Source organism: Mustelus asterias, chromosome 8 (assembly GCF_964213995.1).
Source record: "Mustelus asterias chromosome 8, sMusAst1.hap1.1, whole genome shotgun sequence".
Classification (NCBI taxonomy): domain Eukaryota; kingdom Metazoa; phylum Chordata; class Chondrichthyes; order Carcharhiniformes; family Triakidae; genus Mustelus; species Mustelus asterias.
The window spans coordinates 78,218,992-78,242,286 of record NC_135808.1 but is presented as its reverse complement, the minus strand read 5'-3'; the positions used below and the strand labels follow the sequence as shown (position 1 = coordinate 78,242,286).

Genomic DNA, 23,295 nt, shown 5'->3' with positions numbered 1-23,295 from the left:
TATTACCACAACAGATGTGATTAGCAACATTTTATTAGACTACCACAATCTTTACTCTGTGTGTTTGTTGAACTTGGTCAGAATTATAAATAAAAAGTGTTGAAAGGGTATGCACAGATACGTCCCAAATAAACCTGGTAATTAAAAAAAAAACACTCCTATAAGCTTGTTAAAGGATTATCTTTATAGTTTACAAAGTAAACGGGTTACTTTTGTGCCAAATGCTTCCCAAAAGTGTCAAACTGTTGCTCTACCAATCATATGTAAACCACATTTTTGTAAGCCACGTACCTGTTTACCAACTTATATTGATATCTGAAGGAACAAGTACAGCAAAATAGTAAAGGAAGAAAATAATGAGTTTGCATCTATATTGTGCCCCTCATTTCCTCACAAAGTGCTAAATGCATTAAAGCCAGTAAATTAATTTTGAATTGCAGTCAATTTGTGTGCATCAAGAACCCACAAACAGCAATTCAATACTGTATAACAGAACTATTTCTTTAAGAAATTGATGATTGAGGGATAAATGTTGGCCAGTAGATTGGGAGAACTCCCCTCAACTGTTTGAATAGTGCCATGGAATCCTGTACATCTAGTCAAAGAGAGCATTCTCATCCCAGCTGCCTAAATTACAGTGATCTATCTTTTTATGTACATTATGTTTTGAAGACATGGATTTTAATTTCATGGGTAGGAACAAAGTACCACAACAACAGAAAATGCTGCAAATATTCAGCAGGTCTGGCAGCATCTGTGGGGAGGGAGAAGCAGAATTAATATTTCAGGTCTTTGACCTTTTATCAGAACTGAAGGAAAAGATTTCTCATGGCATAGTGAATTAGATGTGGACACAAATTATGATTATGAACTGGGGAAATTTTATACATAATCTGAGTCAGTGATTTTGTGAAATGTTAATTTCTTTGATAGAATCATAGAACAAATGGACTGAATCTTGACTCTGTAGGAAAATGGGGGGAAACTTTGAGCTAAAGCTAGTCAGAGATAAAAATGTTTGGAATAAGCCCTGCTTGAAGATCAATATATCTGGGTAGACTTTTTATTGTTTTATCTCCTTATTAAAATAGGAAAAGTTTAGGGTGTAGTTTGGGGTACAGTCAGAAACATTTTTTGATTTTTTAAAAAACAACATTAGATTTTATGAATTGCAGAGACCTTGTGAGGTTGGGTCTTCTCTGTTTGGATCCTTGATAGCTTCATAGGTGGGGATTGCCAAGATGTGTTTTAGAGGGACAGCTGTGGAAATAATGGGGGCTGTGAATTGAGACAATCTAGGTGTCAAACTGGAACCACACAACTTTGGCAAGCTTCATTGTGCTGTCTCCCAAGCAGGTAGTACAGTATCCTGGTTATGCAACTCTGGATTGGCTCTCAAGCGTATAAAACCTGATGAATTACTGATTAGGAAAGGGATTCTGGGTTATGGAGATAATGATATGAAACATGGTGTTTTTCTGGCTGCATAGCTAGGAAATGCAGCCCATTGGGATGCCTGGTCTAAAGTTGAATAGTTGAATGAATATTTTGGGGTTTCATTTGATTTACCGTTTTGAGAGGGGAATGGACTGTTTCCTGGGCGATGCTACATGAGCCTTTGTATCCCAGCAATTGAATGGTTGGATGGATACTTCAATAGAAAGTAAAGCCTAAAAGGCATTTCTCAGGGGGAGAAATTGAAGACTGACCGGTTTGGGATATTTCTAGCTCCTTTCACACTTTACCAGCTTTTTGCCCTTGTTTCAGAAGTGTGTCATTCACATGCACCTTTCTTCCTCCTATTTTACGTGAGTGTCAACATCTGGTCGTTGCAGATGTGCTTTTCTCTGCTGTATAATATGGCGAACCAGAATGTAAATTGTTCTGATTTGATTTATTATTGTCACATGTATTAATGTACAGGAAAAAATATTTTTTCTTGTGCGCTACAGAGACAAAGTACACCATACATAGGGAAGGAAAGGAGAGAGGGCAGAATGTAGTGTTACAGTCATATGTAGGGGGTAAAAAGATTGACTTAATGCGCAGTAGGTCCATTCAAAAGTCTGATGGCAGCAGGGAAGCATTTGTTCTTGAGTCGGTTGGTACATGACCACAGACTTTTGTACCATTTTCCCGACGGAAGAAGGGTGAAGGGAGTATGTTCGGGGTGCGTGAGGTCTTTGATTATGCTGGCTGCTTTTCTGAGGCAGCGGGAAGTATAGAGAGTGTCAATGGATGGGAGGCTGGTTTGAGTGATGCACTGGGCTTTGTTCACGGCCCTTTGTAGTTTATTGTGGTCTTGGGCAGAGCAGGAGCCATACTAAGCTGTAATACAATCAGTAAGAATTTTTTCTGTGGTGAATCTGTAGAAGATTGGTGAGAATCATAGTGGACATGCCAGATTTCCTTAGTCTTCTGAGAAAGTAGAGGCGTTGGTGGGCTTTCTTAACATAGCATCAGTTTGGGGGGACCAGGACAGGTTGTTGGTGATCTGGACACCTAAAAACTTGAATCTCTCGACCATTTCTACTTCTTCCCCATTGATGTAGACAGGGGCATGTCCTCCACTACACTTCCTGAAGTTGCTGACTATCTCCTTCGTTTTGTTGATATTGAGGGAGATTATTGTCGTCGAGCAGTTCACCAGATTCTCTATCTCATTCCTGTACTCCGTCTCGTCATTGTTTGAGATCCGACCCACTATGGTGGTGTTTTCAGCAAACATGAAAATCGACTTGAAGGGGAATTTGGCCGCACAGCCATTGGTGTATAAGGAGTATAGTAGAGGGCTGAGAACACAGCCTTGTGGGGCATCGGTGTTGAGGATAATCGTAGAGGATTCCTATTTACAGACGACAGCTCAGCCTTCAACACCATTATTCCTGTGAGACCCATCTCCAAACTCCGTGGCCTCAGGCTCAGCTCCTCCCTCTACGTCTGGATCCTGTACTTCCTAACCCACAGACAGGACACAGCCTTGTGGAGCACCGATGTTGAGGATGATCGTGGAGGTGGTGTTGTTGCTTATCCTTACTGATTGCAGTCTGTGGGTTAGGAAGAACAGGATCCAGTCGCAGAGGGAGGAGCTGAGTCCGAGGCCACGGAGTTTGGAGATGAGTCTCGTAGGAATAATGGTGTTAAAGGCTGAGCTGTAATCTATAAATAGGAGTCTGACATCGGTGTCTTTGTTATCCAGGTTTTCCAGGGTTGAGTGCAGGGAGATGGTGTCTGCTGTGGACCTGTTGCGGCGGTAGGCAAACTGTAGTGGATCCAGGCAATCCGGAGGCTGGAATTGATTTGTGCCATGACTAACCTTTCGAAGCACTTCATAATGATGGATGTGAGAGCCACCAGATGATGGTCATTGAGGCACGCTGCTTGGCTTTTCTTTGGTACCGGGATGATGGTCGTCTTCTTGAAGCAGATAGGGACCTCCGATTGGTGTAAAGAGAGGTTGAAGAATACCCCTGCCAGCTGGTCAATGCAGGACCTGAGTGCTCTCGTCCGGGTACCCCATCTGGGCCAGTTGCTTTCCATGGATTGACTTTTGAGAAAGCTGCTCTGAAGTCTGCAATGGTGACCTTGGTTATAGGTTCATCCGAGGCTTCCAGGGTGGAGGGTGTGCTCTCGCTGACCTCTTGCTCAAAACGGGTATAGAATGCGTTGAGTTCATTGGGGATGGGTGCATTGGTGCCGGCGATTTTACATGCCTTCATCTTATCTTGCAAACCTTGCCATATTCGGCAGGAGTCCATGTGGCTAGCCTGAGACTCTAGCTTGGTCCGGTACTGTCTTTTGGCCTCTGATGGATCTCCGTAGATCATATTTGACTTTCTTGTATAGGTCAGGGTTGCCTGACTTGAACGCCTCAGACTTCAGTAGGCAGTGAATATGCTGTTTGTCCATGGTTTCCAGTTGGGAAATACATGGATTTGCTTCTTCAGCACACAGTCTTCTACATACTTACTAATGAAGTAAGTTACTGTAGTGGTGTACTCGTTCAGGCTGGTCGCAGAGTTTTTAAATACTGACCAGTCCATTGACTAAGCAGTCCAGTAGGAGATCATCCAATTCCTCATACCAACATTGCACAATTTTCTTTAATGGATTCTCCCGTTTCAGTTTTTGCTTGTAAGCCGGAAGCAGGAGCACAGCCTTGTGGCCTGATTTACCAAAGTGTGGGTGGGCGACAGAGTGGTCGGCATGTTTGATATTTCTGTAGCAGTGGTATAGGATGTTTGGGCTTTTCGTGGAACAGGAGACGTGTTGGTGGTATCTTGGTAAATTGTGGCACTAACTCTGCATACACTTTATTGAACTTGTAGCAAATATGTAGCCCGTATTTTCATAGGTCATTGATGCTATTCATTTTCTGAATTTTGATTTACTCTATTACGGGATACATTTGTTGGACGGGAAACATGTGAATGCTGTTGGCTACATTTCTCTAGTTTATTTTAGTAGCTTGAGTGCAAACTTGCGACTAGACTTTGTTCATGTGGTTTGAGGTCTGAAGACCTGGTAGATATCTTGGAGAAATATACTCTTAAAAAATAGTATGTATATTTAAATATGCGTACAGAATTGTGAAACACAGCTCTGACAAAGGGTCATCCAGACTCAAAACGTTAACTCTGTTCTCTCTCCACAGACTTAGATTTTCCAGTATTTTCTGTTTTTGTATACTGTGAAACACTCTTTCAACATTACTCTAGGAATATTTGATGAAGACACATTACTTTTTTTTAAAAAAAACCTACTGCTTTGATGAGATGTAGATCATTTAATCAAAAAAGACTGGTTTGCTGTTTCATTGTGTAACTGCTAATGAGACCCTGGTGGTTTCTTATTAGTTCCCAGATTAAAATTTGCAAACAATATGCGACTGATGATGTGTTCATTTCAGTGGGCGCTTGTGTTTTTTTGAAACCATTTAAAAAGTAGCTTTTGGGAAACCGTACTGAACAAAAAAGTTGGCTGAAAGAATCCCTGTTTCTCACATGATAAATAACTTATTTTTTAACCTTGATGGGCCAAATGGCCTAATTCTGCACTGTAGTGATTCTGCGGTTCTATCAAATCTGCTCTTTATCTTCTCTTTAAGGAGAAAAATCAAGCTTCTCAAATCAATCCAGTAACTAAAGTCCCTGGGATTAGAATAGATTGGTGCTTAATGGCTGCACAGACATGATGGGCCAAAGGGCCTCTTTCTGTACTGTATGATTCTATGATTCTTTTCTGCATTCTCTCTGAAGCCTTCACATTCTTCCTCAAGAGGCTAAACCTGTCTTTAAAACAGGTTCATCATCATTTGTATGCTCCTATTAATATAGTCTACTCTCTCAGACTGCCAACTTCAAAATTTGTACACATATTTTCCGGGTTCTTTCTGTTCCTGCACCTCCTTTAGAATTGTACCCTTTTGTTTATATTGCCTGCCTCATGCTTCCTGTCGCAATGTATCACTGTGTCCCAAGATGTGTAGGTTAGGGGGATTAGTGGGATAAATGCATGGGGTTAGGGCCTGGGTAAGATGCTCTGTTGGAGAGTCGGTGCAGACTCGGGCCGAACAGCCTCCTTTTGCACTGTGGGATTCTATCATTTGCACTTTTGTTCATTAAACTTAGTCTGCCACTTGTTGGGCCACTCCACCAGCCAATTTCCTCTTCAAGTCTATCACAATCCTAGAGTCATAGAATCGCTGCAACACAAGAGGAAGCCTATCCTCATCACAGTTCACTGTACTTTCAAGTTTTGTGCCAGCTCCAAATGTTGAAATTGTGCGCAGTACACCCAAGTCTAGGTCATTAATATAGATCAGGAAAAGCTGTGGTCCTAGTAGCAACCCTTGGAAAGCAGCAGGTTAGACAAAGAAGAGCCAGTGGACGTTATCTACTTGGATTTTCAGAAGGCCTTTGCCAAGGTGCCACACGGGAGGCTGCTGAATAAATGTTCGAGGCAAGGTATGAGCATGGATAGAAAACTGACTAACTGGAAGAAGGCAGAGATTGGGAATAGAGGAATCCTTTTCAGGATGGCAGCCAGTGACCAGTGGAGTTCCGCAGAGATCAGTCTTGGGACTACAACTTTTCACTTTATACATCTATGATCTAAATGAAGGAACTGAGGGCATTGTGGCTAAATTTGCAGATAATACAAAGATAGATGGAGGAGCAGGTAGTATTGAGGAGACAGGGAGGCTGCAGAAGGACTTGGACAGGTTAGGAGAGTGGGCAAAGAAGTGGCAGATGGAATACAATGTAGGAAAATGTGAGGTTATACACTCTGGTAGGAAGAATAAAGACGTAGACTATTTTCTAAATGGGCATAGAATTCAGAAATTGGAAGCGCAAAGGGACTTGGGAATCTTAGTTCAGAATTATCTTACGGTTAACGTGCAGGTTGAGTTGGTAGTTAGGAAGGCAAGTGCAATGTTAGCACTTATTTCAAGAGGGCTAGAATTCAAAAGCAGGGATGTACTGCTATAATTTTATAAGGCTCTGGTCAGACCACATTTGGAATATTGTGAACAATTTTGGGCCCTGTATTCAGGGAAGAATGTGCTGGTCTTGGAGAGGGTCCAGAGGAGGTATACAAGAATGATCCTGGGAATGAAAGACTTGGCGTATGAGGAGCGTTTGAGGACTCTGGGTCTGTACTTGATGTGGTTTAGAAGGATGAGGGGGGGATCACATTGAAACCTGCAGAATACTGGAAAGCCTGGATAGAGTGACGTGGGAAAGATGTTTCTGTTGGTAGGAGAGACTAGGATCTGAGGGTACAGCCTCAGAGTAAAGAGAAGACCCTTTAAAACCAAGATGAGGAAGAATTTCTTCAGCCAGAGGATGGTGAATCTGTGGAATTCATTGCCACACAAAACTGTGGAGGCCAGGTCATTGATTGTATTTAAGACAGATAGGTTCTTGATTGGTATGGGGATCAAAGGTTACGGGGAAAAAGTGAGTGAATGGTGTTGAGAAACACATCAGCCATGATTGAATGGCGGAGCAGACTCGATTGGCTGAATGGCCTAATTCTGCTACTATATCTTATAGTCTAAAACCCCACTAAAACCAAAAAATAATCACTCATCACTATTCTCTGTTAGATGTCACCCAGTCTACTTCATATCAATGTTGTACCTCATCAGCAAACTCAATCAAGGTACATAAATACAATTTGCTTTGAACAAATCTATGCTGGTTTTCCTTGATCAATATATTCTTGTCTAAATGATTGTTAACTGTGTGGTATTATCATTTCCAAAAGCTTTCTCACTACCAAGATTAAACTGACTGGCTTACCATTTCTGTGTCTATCCTTGCACCTTTCCTTGAACAAACGTTTAACATTTGCAATTCTCCATTCCTCTGGCACCACCATCTAAGGAGCATTATCACCAGTACCTCCAGAGTTTCCACCCTTCTCTCAGCATCCTTCAATGCATCCTATCTAGCCCTAGAAACATAATTTTAAGTACAACCAGCCTTTCTAATACTCCACTTTATTAATTTTTAGCACATCCAGTATCTCAACCTTGTCTTCTTTCACTATGGCTTTGGCAGCATCTTCTTGGATAAATAATACAAAATATTCATTTAGTACCTTAGCCATGTCCTGCTCCTTCCTTTTTTTTACAAATATAGAAACATAGAAAACAGGAACATGAGTAGACCATTCAACCATTGAACCTGCTCTGCAATTCAATCTGATCATGCTTGATCATCTATCTCTCAACCACCCTCTCTCCACTCACGGTGTCTGTACCTTTCAGACTTGATTACCTGTAAAGACTCGCATTCCAACCATTATCTTGTAAATTGAGTTTGTGTCTGTATATGCCCTGTTTGTGAACAGAACTCCCACTCACCTGATGAAGGAGTGATACTGCTAAAGCTTGTGCTACCAAATAAACTTATTGGACTTTAACCTGGTGTTGTCAGACTTCTTACTGTGCTTACCCCCAGTCCAAAGCCGGCTACTCCACGTCACATCCATCTCAATGCCATACATACAGGTTTGTTCCCTAATTGACCACATCACTTCTCTATCTTTTTACTATTAATGCGCCTATTATGGTTTTTAGATTCTCTTTTACATTAGCTACTGATCTCCTCTCATACACTCTCTCTGCCTCATTTCCTCTCTGAGCTTTTTATATTCAGCATGGTTTTCACATGTATTATCAACCGAACATCTGTCATGCATCCACCTTTATCTGCTTCATCTTAGTCTCTATCTTTTTCATCCTCTAGAGAGCTCTGACTTAGGTTGCGCTACCTTTCACCCTCCTGGGAATGTACCTCGACTGTACCCAAGCCATCTCTTTAAAGGCAGCCCATTGTTGCATTACAGTTTGGCTTGCTGATCTTTTATTCCAGTCTGAAGGGAGAGGGTGAACAGCCAGAGGTCGTGGTACATATTGGTACTAACGACATAGGTAGGAAGAATGATGAGGTCCTGCAGCAGCAGTTTAGGGATTTAGGTAGAAAGTTAAAAAGCAGGACCTCTAGGGTTGTAATCTCAGGATTACTCCCTGTGCCACGTGCTAGTGAGGCTAGGAATAGGAAGACAGTACAGCTCAACACGTGGCTAAACAGCTGGTGTAGGAGGGAGAGTTTCAGATATCTGGACCATTGGGGCCTCTTCCGGGGCAGGTGGGACCTGTACAAGAAGGACGGGTTGCTTCTAAACTGGAAGGGCATAAATATTCTGGCTGGGAGGTTTGCTAGTGTCACACGGGAGGATTTAAATTAGTTTGGCAGGGGGTGGGAACCAAAGCAAAGGTGAATTAGCTGAAGGGGAGCCAGAGAGTAGGGCCAGTAAGAGAAGCAGCAGGCAGGGTGGGGTTGCTAATCAAAGAAGGTCTGGTGGACTGAAGTGCATTTGTTTCAATGAGAGAAGTGTAACCGATAAGGCAGATGAACTTAGAGCTTGGATTCGTACTAGGAACTATGATGTTGTTGCCATTACAGAGACTTGGTTAAGGGAAGGACAGGATTGGCAGCTTAACGTTCCAGGATACAGATGTTCCAGGTGGGATAGAGGGGGATGTAAAAGGAGTGGGGGAGTTGCACTACTGGTTAAGGAGAATATCACAGCTGTACTGCGGGAGGACACCTCGGAGGGCTCATACAGTGAGGCAATATGGGTAGAGCTCAGGAATAGGAAGGGTGTAGTCACAATGTTGGGGGTTTACTATAGGCCACTCAACTGCCAGCGGGAGATAGAGGAACAGATATGTAGGCAGATTTTGCCAAGGTGTAAAAGTAACAGGGTTGTTATGGTGGGAGATTTTAACTTCCCTATATTGACTGGGACTCACTTAGTGCTAGGGGCATGGATGGGGCAGAGTTTGTAAGGAGCATCCGGGAGGGCTTCTTGAAACAGTATGTAGATAGTCCAACTAGGGAAGGGGCCATACTGGACCTGGGATTGGGGAATGAGCCTGGCCAGATGGTCGATGTTTCAGTAGGGGAGCAGTTCGGGAACAGTGACCACAATTCAGTAAGCTTTAAGATATTGATGGATAAAGATAAGTGTAGTCCTCCAGTTAAGGTGCTAAATTGGGGGAAGGCTAATTACAACAATATTAGTCAGGAACTGAAGAATGTAGATCGGGGGCAGATGTTTGAGGGCAAATCAACATCTGGCATGTGGGAGGCTTTCAGGTGTAAGTTGATAAAGATTCAGGACTGGCACATTCCTATAAGGATGAAGGATAAATATGGCAAGTTTTGGGAACCTTGGATAACGAGAGGTATTGTGAGCCTAGTCAAAGAGAAAAAGGAAGCATTTGTCAAAGCTAGGAGGCTGGGAACACACAAAGCAAGTGTGGAATACAAGGAAAGTAGAAAGAAACTTAAGCATGGAGTAGGGAGGGCTAAAAGGGGTCATGAAAAAGCATTGGCCAGCAGGATTAAGGAAAATCCCAAGGCTTTTTATACATATGTAAAGAGCAAGAGGGTAGCCAGAGAGAGGGTTGGCCCACTCGAGGACAAGGGAGAGAATCTATGCGTGGAGCCAGAGGAAATGGGCAAGGTATTAAATGAGTACTTTGTGTCAGTATTCACCAAAGAGAAGGACTTGGTGGATGATGAGTCTGGGAAAGGATGTGTAGATAGTTTGAGTCATGTTGAGATCAAAAAGGAGGTGGTATTGGGGTTCTTGAGAAACATTAAGGTAGACAAGTCCCCAGGGATAATGGGATATACCCCAGAATACTGAGAGAGGCAAGGGAGGAAATTGTTGGGGCCTTGAGAGAAATCTTTGTATCCTCACTGGCTACAGGGGACGTCCCAGAGGATTGGAGAATAGCCAATATTGTTCCTTTGTTTAAGAAGGGTAGCAAGAATAATCCAGGTAATTACAGGCCGGTAGGCCTTGCATCATTGGTACAACAAACAAAGAACAAAGAACAATACAGCACAGGAACAGGCCCTTCGGCCCTCCAAGCCCGCGCCGCTCCCCGGTCCAGGATTGAATCCTGAATCCAGGATCCCCGCCCAATTTTCCAGCCTATCTACATACCAATATCCTATCCACCGAGCTGTCCCTCACAGCTACGATGCTTTGTTCATTACAACCTATTAACTCACCCCCACCCCCCCATTCCAGACCATGTGATCTCCAGGGAGAGGCGAAAACCCAGTGTGAAAAACCCCAGGGCCAATATGGGGAAAAAAAAATCTGGGAAATTCCTCTCCGACCCCCTGAGGCGATCGAAACGAGTCCAGGAGAAATTATTGGAGAGGATTCTTCGAGACAGGATTTATTCCCACTTGGAAATAAGTGGACATATTAGTGAGAGACAACATGGTTTTGTGAAGGGGAGGTCGTGCCTCACGAACTTGATCGAGTTTTTCGAGGAAGTGACGAAGATGATTGATGAGGTTAGGGCGATGGATGTTGTCTACATGGACTTCAGTAAGGCCTTTGACAAGGTCCCTCATGGCAGATTGGTGCAGAAGGTGAAGTCGCAAGGGATCAGAGGTGAGCTGGCAAGGTGGATACAAAACTGGCTCGGTCACAGAAGACAGAGGGTAGCAGTGGAAGGGTGCACTTCTGAATGGAGGGCTGTGACAAGTGGCGTTCCTCAAGGATCAGTGTTGGGACCTTTGCTGTTTGTAATATATATAAATGATTTGGAGGAAAATGTATCTGGTTTGATTAGTAAGTTTGCGGACGACACAAAGGTTGGTGGATTTGCGGATAGTGATGAGGACCATCAGAGGATACAGCAGGATATAGATCAGTTGGAGACTTGGGCGGAGAGATGGCAGATGGAATTTAATCCGGATAAATGTGAGGTAATGCATTTTGGAAGGTCTAATACAGATAGGAAATATACAGTAAATGGCAGAACCCTTAAGATTATTGATAGGCAAAGGGATCTGGGTGTACAGGTACACAGGTCACTGAAAGTGGCAATGTAGGTGGAGAAGGTAGTCAAGAAGGCACACGGCATTCTTGCCTTCATCGGCTGGGGCATTGAGGTTAAAAATTGCCAAGTCATGTTGCAGCTTTATAGAACCTTAGTTAGGCCACACTTGGAATATAGTGTTCAATTCTGGTCGCCACACTACCAGAAGGATGTGGAGGCTTTTTGGAGAGGGTACAGAAAAGATTTACCAGGATGTTGCCTGGTATGGAGGGCATTAGCTATGAGGAAAGGTTGGAGAAACTTGGTTTGTTCTCACTAGAACGACGGAGGTTGAGGGGCGACCTAATAGAAGTTTACAAGATTATGAGGGGCATGGACAGAGTGGATAGTCAGAAGCTTTTTCCCAGGGTGGAAGACTCAATTACTAGGGGGCACAGGTTTAAGGTGCGAGGGGGCAAGGTTTAAAGGAGATGTACAAGGCAGATTTTTTTTACACAGAGGGTGGTGGGTGCCTGGAACTCATTGCCGGGGGAGGTAGTGGAAGCGGATACGGTAGTGACTTTTAAGGGGTGTCTTGACAAATACATGAATAGGATGGGAATAGAGGGATATGGTCCCCGGAAGGGTAGGGGATTTTAGTTAAGTCGGGCAGCATAGTTGGTGCAGGCTTGGAGGGCCGAAGGTTTCTTTGTTCTTTACCTGAGACAGATCTGTTCTCAATCCACTGAAATTGGTCCTCCTCCAGTTGACATTTTGATCCACTTGCCCCACCTCATTCTCCAGAACCAGGTGCAGCAATGTTTCTGTCTTTGGCCTGGAATGGTGCAGATTGATTGGTTGTTCCTGCCATTGCTGTTTTTGGGACATGCTGGCGTAGAAAGTTTACTGTGTTTGTCTATGTAATAATTATTGTATTCCAAATGTAATTTATGATATGAATTGATATCTGGTATTTTGACATGAGTAAGTGCTATTTAAAAAGAATATGACCACTGGAAGTCCTAAAACACACTTAAAGCCAATTAAGTGCTTTTTCAAGTGTAATCACTGTTGTAAATGTAGGAAACTTGGCAGCATTTTGAAGACAGCATGTTCCCAAACAACTATGTGATATTGACCAGATAATCTGTTTTTTGTGATATTGAGGGATAGATATTGGCTGGGATGTTTGGGATAGTTTCTTTTCAGAATGGTGCTATGAGATCTTTTACATCCAGCTGAGCGGGCTGATGGAGCCTCTAAAAGGCATCTTCAGCAGTGTAACACTCCTTCAGGCTTGATATATTGTGCTCAAGGCTTGGTGTGGAACTTGAACACAGTAAGAAGTCTCACAATACCAGGTTAAAGTCCGACAGGTTTATTTGGTAGCACAAGCCATTAGCTTTCGGAGCGCTGCCTCTTCGTCAGGTGAGTGGAGTTCTGTTCACAAACAGGGCATATAAAGACACAAACTCAATTTACAAAATAATGGGTGGAATGCAAGTCTTTACAGGTAATCAAGTCTTAAAGATACAGACAATGTGAGTGGAGAGAGGGTTAAGCACAGGTTAAAGAGATGTGTATTGTCTCCTTGATTACCTGTAAAGACTCGCATTCCAACCATTATTTTGTAAATTGAGTTTGTGTCTTTATATGCCCTGTTTGTGAACACAACTCCCACTCACCTGATGAAGGGGCAGCGCTCCGAAAACTAGTGGCTTGTGCTACCAAATAAACCTGTTGGACTTTAATCTGGTGTTGTGAGACTTCTTACTGTGTTTACCCCAGTCCAGCGCCGGCATCTCCACATCATGGAACTTGAACCCAGAACCACATCACTCAGAAGCAAGAGTGCTTCCAACTGACCTATAGTTGACATTGTACATTGAAGTGTATATCTCAGTTGTAATTTTCTTGCAAATTTGAATGACAGAATATTGTAATATTTAATATTCAGTGGCATTGCAGTGAGGCTACATGAAGAATGTGTTTAGAATATGTGTATTATGCAATTCCTGAGATGTTTGCTTTCATAGAACATAGAACAGTACAGCACAGTACAGGCCCTTCAGCCCTCTGTTGTGCCGAGCTTTGTTCGAAACCAAGATCAAGCTATCCCACTCTCTCTCATTCTAGTGTGCTCCATGTGCCTATCCAATAACCGCTTGAAAGTTCCTAAAGTGTCCGACTCCACTATCACAGCAGGCAGTCCATTCCACACCCACAAACTCTGAGTAAAGAATCTATCTCGGACATCCCTCCTATATCTCCCACCATGAACCTTATAGTTATGCCCCCTAGTAACAGCTACATCCACCTGAGGAAATAGTCTCTGAACGTCCACTCTATCTATCCTCCTCATCATCTTATAAACCTCTATTAAGTCGCCTCTCAACAGTTGAAGAAGTTCTGAAGCATAAATTATGATAGTCTTAATTCATTAAAGTGAGTGAGAAACCTGTAATGAATACAAAGGCATCAACACAATGTGTATTTATATAATGCCTTTAACATGATAATGCAAAGATGCTTCACAGGAGCACCATTAAGTAATATTAGGGCAGATGGCCAAAATCTTGGACAGAGGTAGGTGTTGGGGAGTATCCTAAAGGAGAAAAGATAAAGATATAGATCAGTTGGAGACTTGGGCGGAGAGATGGCAGATGGAGTTTAAACCGGAAAGATAAAATAGAGAATTTGAGGGAGGGAATTGGAGAACTTAAGGCCTTCAGCCCATCATGTCTGATAGCTATAAAACACCTATCTATTCTAAAAATTAATTGACTTTTAAATTCTACCAACTGCCATGATGGGATTTGAACCCATGTCCCCAGCGCAATAGCCTTGGCCTCTGGATTACTAAACCAGTGACATCACTACACCACTGTCTCTCCTAATTACAAATTTAAGTGATTACAAGTTGCATCTCTGTTGAACAGTAACTATCTTTCTACCAAGTAAATATAGGCATAATGGTAGTAATTTACCGCTATTTAAGTTTAGCCACAAAAGTCACTTTTTCCTTTAAAAATGTGAAAGTTTTGGCTTGTAATGGTAAATTAAACATTTCATTGTTGAGCAGTGAGAGATTTATGGGCCAGAATGTTTCCAGCCGATCTTCCCATCCCACCAATGGTGAACCCCCGCCACCAGTTTCCTGGCAGCAGGGGGTGCGTAGCACAGGAAACCCTGTTGACAGTGGTGGGGTGAGAAGATCCTGCTGCTGGCCAATTGCGGATCGCCTCTGTCGCTGTGAATCATACTGCGGGGAGACATGGAAAATCCCGCCCACTGTGTTTCAAGTAGGCTGTTAGTTTTAAAGTAGGTTTGGTAAACATTACTGAAACCAGCATGGGGAATTTTCCCCCTGGCAGATTCAAGTAAAGATATCATGAAGTCTTTGGTATGTGTGAGATTTTGTGTGGGCGCAGGAGAGAGGATTTAAAAGTGACTTTTCTGATGTGACTCAAAAATGACACATTATTTTACAGTCTTTTCCTCTTTGCATATAATAGAAGCATATGTGGCAATGTATGTTTAGAAGTTCACACAAGTAATGTGTGCTTGAAATTAAATTCTCTTCGTTTCTTGGTGAAAAACAGGGTTGCAAAGGGTACCAAACTTGAAATGGGCTGAAGGTCTCATCTTTTTCGCCTGTTGCCTACAAAAGGACAAAATCCTACTTGGTAGCTGAATAAATGTCGGTGGTAATTTCCCTCCATGTTGCAATTTAGTACATGGAAATGATTTGGTGTGGCTTAAGTGTTTAGTTACCTCAAGCGAAAGAACAACCATCTTTTTTTAACTGCTTTAACAGTTCTAAAACATTTTGAATGGTATTGCATTTGCTTTGTGTTAGAATTTGGCACAAATGATGGTCTTTACTGAAATTATTTTCCAGTGCTGCAGACTGACCTACTCACAATTGCTCTTTATGTACACGCTCAGAAAGTTGCACTAGCTTGGGCACTAGGAAATGTGTATTCAATCACTGAATTATTCGAAAGAATTTTCTACAAGTGTTATGATCCCAGTTGATATAACTGGGCGGGAAGATCCCAGAATGGAACCCTGGCTCAAAAGACCAAAACGTTTTCTTGTGGAGGAACAGACTCACCAGACTTCTAATTAGTTTTAATAACAAGGTGGAGGGGGGGGTGGGAGGCATTTATTAAACATGGAAAAATTGGACTATAATACTTCTTTACTCCCCTCCTTTAGTTTAACCATTTTAAGATTTTAAGGTTAATGTGAATTACAAAGTTGAACTAGAATGGTCTCATTAACACACACACACAGTCCTTTTTTAAAGCACACAGATGGAATGTGGGAAAATACACTTTCTGGACACAAGTTAGTATCTGTGGATTTCTCCTCAGCATTCCTCCTGACGATTGTTTCCAAATTCCACTCCCAAAAACATGCTTCTCCCAAAAACCTTCTCCCATAATCTTTTCATTAACAGGTTGCATTCTGAAATCCACTCCAGGTTTTACAAATAACACTTTTAAACAAAGCTTTTGCTCCATCTTTACCAGCAAATCCACTCCAGGAGTTTGCACCAACTCCTTTAGGAGCTCTTTGTCTTGACTGCATTTACAAACCAACTCTGATATCTAGCCACCGTTTACTCCACAATTATTTCAGTTAACCTCTCACAAACTGTAGTAAGATATCACAAACCTTAGAACCATTTTCTGACTTCTCACTAGCCAGCTCCTTTTCAGTCCTGTGTCTTGAAATGAACAATATCCTGGTCTGTTCCCAGTTCCTCTGTGTTCCTTTAATTTCAGGCTTCCTGGAAACTCCTCTTCATTTCTCTAGGTTCTTTAAGTAGCTGCTCTTTAGGTTTCTGGCACTGCCTTTCTTAACCATACTCCATTGTATGGCTTTTCTTCTAGCAAAGCTGAGAGAGGTGTTCCCTCTCTGGCTGCCTGTCACCAACTGCTCTGGCTTCCAGTTAAAACTAAAGAACAAAGGAAAACTTGTTTTACCACATAAGGGCCTTTAGTTGCTAAGCAATGCCTGCAACTATATTTATTCTTCACACCGTAAATCTCTCTTGAGCACAATATCCCAACTGGAATTGAAACCAACCCCCACACATACAAAGACCTTTGTCGAACATGAATCTAACTACAGGTCCTTTCCAGACACACACAGATTAAATTAAACCCACCTAAAACTATACCTTATTTCTAACGTTTACCAACTGGCATAAAAATCCCTTAAAATTACCTATGGTTTCTGAGCACAAGGGGCCAGCCTGCTCTACTGTAAAGCAGTTGTCACTCCAGCAAGATGTAATTGTAACAAGAAGGACCTGTATTTATATAGCACCTTCAAACCACTGGGTATCTCAAAACACTTTACAATGTAGTACTTTTGAAGTGTATACGTTGTTGTAATATAGGATGTAATGTCTGGTGTGATTGTGTCCTTTACCTTGACCTTGAATTTAATACTTTTCTTTTCTTGCAGGGATCAAGTACTAGAGATGTTTGATCATGCTTATCAAAATTACATGGTAAGTTGCACCGACCCTTACTTATTGAGATTCCTTTCATTTATACTGTATTTAAATTTTTTAGATAGCATATCAAAGTGCTACATTTAATGGTACTAGTTATACTTCTACACTGATGTCGATGCACAGAGTAGTTACCAAGCCAGGGTTGAAAGATTCTGGAGTGGGAAAGTCTGTTGTATCTCCAAGGCAACTTAAGTAGCAAATTGACTGCAAATTCCAACTTTGAAACATTTCAAAACATCTCCTCTCTGTAATTACCAACCTCTAGCCAATAACACAGTATCATAGCAGCCTTGTTGCTGCAATTATGGTAGCAAAAAGTTAATGTTTTGAAATTTGAAAGATTTCATTTTTAGGAAACAGTTTGAGAATTAAGATGAACAAAAAAGTTGCCTATAAAATGTGCTTTGTTTAATCGTGCACAGTTTTCTTGTTGTGGTTTAATATTTTTGCACTGTGCATTTTCAAGTCTGAGCCAAGGTCAGCATACTGAAGCACTGAACTGGTTCAGCAAATTTACAAGTGTGGCAGTAAAGCCAGAGACTGATGAATATGAGTTCCCACTGCCTGTATGGAAGACCATAATTATATAATTTGCTATTGCAGTCAATTGCATATTATGATACTGCAGTAATATAAAGGTGCTGTTTAATACTTTAGAGAAATATGAGTAGAAAGCACAATTGTATTGCCTAGTAGTCATATTTAGTCAAGGCAGCAGCAAAACTATTGGCCATCTTCCAACTGCTGGTTCTACCATTATAAAAGACCAATGTTTAATATTAGAGATCAAGGTGGTTTACTGGTTTCAAAGAATTATAGAAACCCTACAGTGCAGAAAGAGGCCTCTCGGCCCATCGAGTCTGCACCGACCACAATCCCCATTAATCCCCACAGGCCCCATCCCCATTTTTCTGAAAGAAATATTTTATGGGGTTCATTTTTGTTTTTGATTACTTTTGAGCAACAATTTCGCTGCATCCTATTTTTGTCTGGAAATTTGCATGTGCCAGGGTTTCTCCAGGGATTAATGAAAGGAGGATTCGCAATCAAGACTCGCATTGTTAGGGAGTTAACTATTTGTGCTTTTCTTATTGTTTGACTTTGCATGGGAGGACCATATCAAAACTATCACTGTTTTTCAGTGCTTTAACTATGTAAACGTTTATAATTTGCAGCAGCCTGTCAGCAAATGATTCAGTACAGCGAGGTTGTTATGTGACATTAGTTGAGTCCCATTATACTTACAGTTACATAATGTGACCTTCAGTGTCACCCACAGGTGCAATTCATGTGAAATGTTGCAATAATTTTTTTAAAGTTGTTATAAATGAGTGACAACTTGATTTCAATTCAGGTAGTAAATCCCTTGAGTTATAAGATACTGTACTATGAAAATTAGCTTTCTGCTGGAGTCTATTATCAAGAATTTCATAACATGGAAGGCAGTGGTATAATCGGACAAAGTCAGTATGGATTTACAAAAGGGAAATCATGCTTGATGAATCTATTGGAATTTTTTGAGGATGTACCTAGTAGAGTTGACCGAGGAGAACCAATGGATGAGGTTTATTTAGACTTTCAGAAGGCTTTTGACAAGGTCTCACATAAACTACTTTGCAAAGATAAAGCACATGAGATTGCAGGTAATATCTTGAGATGGATAGAAAGTTGGTTAGCAGATAGGAAGCAAACAGTTGGCATAAATGAGTCTTTTCCTGATTGGCAGTCAGTGACTAGTGGGGTTCTGCAGGGATCTGTGCTAGGACCCCAACTGTTCACATTATATATTCATGATATGGAAGAGGGAACTGAATGAATTATCTCCAAATTTGCAGATGATACAAAGTTGGGTTGGAAGGTGAGTTGTGAGGAGGATGCTTTGACGTGATTTCGATAGGCTGTGTGTGTGGGCATCTACATGGCAGATGCAGTATAATGTGGATAGATGTGAGGTTATTCATTTTGGTAGCAATAATAGGAAGATAGATTATTACTTGAATGGGTGTAAATTGAGAGAGGTGGATACTCAATGGGACCTTGGACTCCTCGTGCATCAGTTGTTGAAAGTAAGTGTGCAGGTACGGCAAGCAGTAAAGAAGGCAAATGGTATGTTGGCCTTCATAGTGAGAGGATTTGAGTATAGGAATCGGGATGTTTTGCTGCAATTGTGTAAGCGTTGGTGAGGCCACACCTGGAGTATTGAGTGCAGTTTTTGTGTCCTTAACTGAGGAAGGATGTTCTTGCTATAGAGAAAATATAGCAACTGTTTGCCAGGCTGATTCCTGGGATGGCAGATCTGTCATATGAAGAGAGACTAAGTTGTTTAGTATTATATTCACTGGAATTTAGAAGAGTGACAGGGGATCTCATAGAAACTTATAAAATTCTAACCGGGTGGATTCAGAAAGAATGTTCCCAGTGGTGGGGGAGTCCAGAATTAGGGGTTGTAGTTTGAGGATAACCTTTTAGAACGGAGGTGATGAGAAATTTCTTCACCCAGAGGATGGTAAATGTGTGGAATTCACTACCGCAGGATGTAGTTGAGGCCAAAACGTTGTCTGATTTCAAGAAGAAATTATATATAGCTGCAGGAGCTAAAGGGATCAAGGGATATGAGAGGAAGGTTATTGAATTCAATGATTATCCATGATCAAGATGAATGGTGGAGCAGGCTCGAAGGACCAAATGGCCCACTCCTGCTTGTAGTTTCTATTTTCTCTGTCTTGCACAGTAGTGTGGGCCTGCTGTTGACTGAAAATAATATATGGATTTGCATCATTGTAAAAGCCATTATATCTTGGTGCAATGTTGGTGTTATTAGCACTTTTCAATGGTAGAGATGACATTTGGCCTGCAAATAAGATTTAATGTTACTTTTTCCAAGGTGGAAATGTAATCTGGAAAAAAACATCCCAACCCTGTCCATGAAGTAGAAAGCAATTGCTTTATCCAGCTCAAGTCTCTTGAAATAGTGCCAGATGTGAAAATTCAGATAGCACATTCCCTACATTATTGTCGCTTCTCGGCCTTTTGGCTAAGATCAAGTGTAGTATGGATCGCCTGCACTTGGTTGGGGTCATTGGGTTACGCTGAGGCTTCATATGTTTCATATGAAGCAATTTTTAAAAGCGGCATCTCGGCCTTTTGGCTAAGATGCAAATGAGCTCAAGTCTTGGAGGAGGATCCTCCCCCTTCTCCAATCAGCTTGACTCATGTAGATCAGGCCCGGGACAGGGTGGTTTTGGTCTCCCGTCCTGTCTTGTCAGCCTGGATCTGAAATGTCTCAACTTGTTGAGACTCTGAATTGGATTTGATTTGATTGAATTGGAAAAGTCTAAAAAAAAAATTGTCTTTCTAGTTCTCAGCTTCTCGGCCTTTTGGCTAAGATCAAGTGTAGTATGGATTGGATGCTGCACTTGGTTGAGGTCATTAGGTTACATTGAAGCTTCATATGTTTCATATGAAGCAATTTTTAAAAGCGGCATCTTGGCCTTTTGGCTAAGATGCAAATGAGCTCAAGTCTTGGAGGAGGAATTGCTTTCCCTCCTCCAATCAGCTTGGCTCATGTAGATCAGGCCCAGGACAGGGTAAATGGTCGCTTGCCCTGTCTTGCCAGCCTGGATCGGAAATGTCTCAACTTGTTGAGACTCTGAATTGGACTTGATTTGATTGAATTGGAAAAGTATTTTTTAAAAATTGTCTTTCTAGTTCTCAGCCATGTCAGTTTTTTATTGCTGTAGCTTTTATTATGTTTTTGGGATTATCATCAACTTGAACAATACAAACATGTACTTGCCTAATTAACAAACAGCTGGTACTCTATCATTGGCTCTGATTGTTTTGTGTTCCAGTCTTTTACTTTGTTGCTGAGCTCATGTGGTCACTCTATAGTTAAGCAGGATATGAGCAACTGGATAAACAAGTCACAGTTCCATAATAGGAATTTTAAACTATTGTAAAAGGCATCATGTTCTGAATCAATTTTTAAAAAATCTCCAAAGGTACTCAAAAGAAGGAATTTGTTGTAATATTTTTTCCTTTTCTATACTTATAAAGTTGCAAGTCTTACAAATGCAAATATCACTCTTAAATATCTGTCGAGCAAAAAGAATATATTGGGGTCCAATTTTCACATCAGAAAGTTGAATTTTAACAAGCAGACAGGGAATGCCAGTAGCTTCTCACTTTTAACACATTTGTAAAGCTCACAACATCCTCTGTTGGTAAAGAACAATTTAAAATATTTTGCTTGAGGTAAAACTTGTTTAAATGTACTTTTTGGATAGTATTGTATTTAATTCTTATTGTATTTTGGACAGTATTGTATTTAATTCTTTTTGAAACATAATACTAGGTATATTTAGTGCCAAAGGCATTAACTTCTTGTCTACGAGAATAGTTTGCAGATACTTTTGATTGTCAGCATGGTGTGCCAGTGCTCAGTTTTGTTTACTTTCTGTCATCTCTCTTGCGCTGGAAATCCAACGTGCACAAATTCTATGCAAAGTACCAACTGAAAGTTCAGTATGACATGGGGAGGACAATTTACATGTACTCAGATCATTAAATATTCTAGTAATGCATGGATTAAAACCATGGTCCAGAGCAGGTACAGCTCCAATTTGCATTAACTCTGATGTATAATACTGCTGATGTGGAGATGCCGGCGTTGGACTGGGGTAAACACAGTAAGAAGTTTAACAACACCAGGTTAAAGTCCAACAGGTTTATTTGGTAGCAAAAGCCACACAAGCTTTCGAGGCTCTGAGCCCCTTCTTCAGGTGAGTGGGAATTCCCACTCACCTGAAGAAGGGGCTCAGAGCCTCGAAAGCTTGTGTGGCTTTTGCTACCAAATAAACCTGTTGGACTTTAACCTGGTGTTGTTAAACTTCTTACTGTATAATACTGCTGCAGAGGGTTGCAGTGTAAACAGATAACCAAGAGTTCACCTGTTTAAACTGCTTGCCTGCCTCACGGCATCAGAGACCCGGGTTCAATTCCGGCTTAGGTGACTGTGTAGGGTTTGCACATTCTCCCCATGTCTGCGTGGGTTTCCTCCGGGTGCTCTGGTTTCCTCTCTGAGTCCAAAAGATGTGCAGGTTAGGTGGCTTGGTCATGCTGAATTGCCCCTGAGTATCCAAAATGTGTAAGTTGCGTGTAGTAGCCATGGTAAATGCGTGAGGTTATGGGGATAGGGCAGTGGGTGAGCCTGGGTAAGGTGATCTTTCGAAGAGTCAGTGCAGACTCGATGGGCCAAATGGTCTCCTTCTGCACAGTATGAATTAAATGATTCTGTAAAATATAAACAAGAGGGATAGGAAAGTATGTGAAAATTGCAACGAATCAAAATGCAGCCTTTACAAAATGAGTGGGATTAACTACTTAGTGCACAGAAATGATAATGTCTGGGAATGTCATTGGAATATGTGCAACAGTCTGTCCTATCCTTCTTGGTAAGTGAGTGAGATCTCTTTTGAGACTGAATCAGTTCCATGATATGTATATCTGTGATAGAACATTGGAGTTGAAACAACATTTTGTTGCAGTGTCCCAAGACTTTGTTATTTGACTTGGCATTTGTCTTATTAGAATTTGTAAGAGTAAATGATTAGCCCCCCTCCAATATGGAAACCAAAACTTTTTATATTAATTTAAGGGATGCGGGCGTCGCTCACTAAGCAACATTTATTGCCCATGAGAAGGTAATGGTGAGCTGCCTTCTTGAACTGCTGCTGTGTAGGTACACCCACATTGCTGTTAGGGAGATCCAGGATTTTTACCCAGCGACAGTGAAGGAATGGTAATATATTTCCAAGCCAAGATGGTGAGTGGCTTGGAGGGGAACTTTCAGATGGTTGTGTTTCCATGTGTCTGCTACCCTCATCCTTCTAGATGGTAGTGGTCATGGGTTTGGAAGGTGCTGTCTAAAGAGCCTTGGTGAGTTGCTGTAGTGCTTCTTGGAGATGGTACACACTGCTGCCACTGTTCATTAATGGTGGAGGGAGTGGATGTTGGTCAAAGGGATGCCAATCAAACGGACTGCTTTGTCCTGAATGATGTCAAGCTTGCATCTTGTAGATTATGGACAAGCTGTGGAGAGTTAGAAGGTGTGTTACTTGCCTCAAGATTCCTAACCTCTGACCTACTCTTGTAGCCACAGTATTAACATGGCTGGTCCAGTTGAGTTTCTGGTCAGTGGTAACTCCCAGGATGTTGATGGCAGGGAATTCAGTAATGGTAATGTCATTGAATATCAAGGGACAATGGTTAGATTCTCTCTTGTTGGCAATAGCCATTGCTTGGCACATGTGTGGCGCAAATGTTACTTGCCATTTGTCAGCCTAAGCTTGGATATTGTCCAAGTCATTTTACATTTGAATATGGACTGCTTCAGTAT

The 23,295-nt window shown here is 41.6% G+C and overlaps 1 protein-coding gene and 1 pseudogene across 1 annotated transcript in view; both read left to right on the top strand.

Annotated features, from left to right (window-relative positions):
• The window catches only part of edem3 (ER degradation enhancer, mannosidase alpha-like 3), a 76,471-nt gene that overhangs the window by 9,996 nt on the left and 43,180 nt on the right, over positions 1-23,295 (top strand). The window contains exon 2 of the mRNA XM_078218312.1: positions 16,847-16,892. Coding sequence (XP_078074438.1) covers positions 16,847-16,892 — 46 coding nt within the window. The remainder of the gene's footprint in view (positions 1-16,846; positions 16,893-23,295) is intronic.
• On the top strand, positions 20,260-20,463 carry LOC144498041 (U2 spliceosomal RNA; annotated as a pseudogene).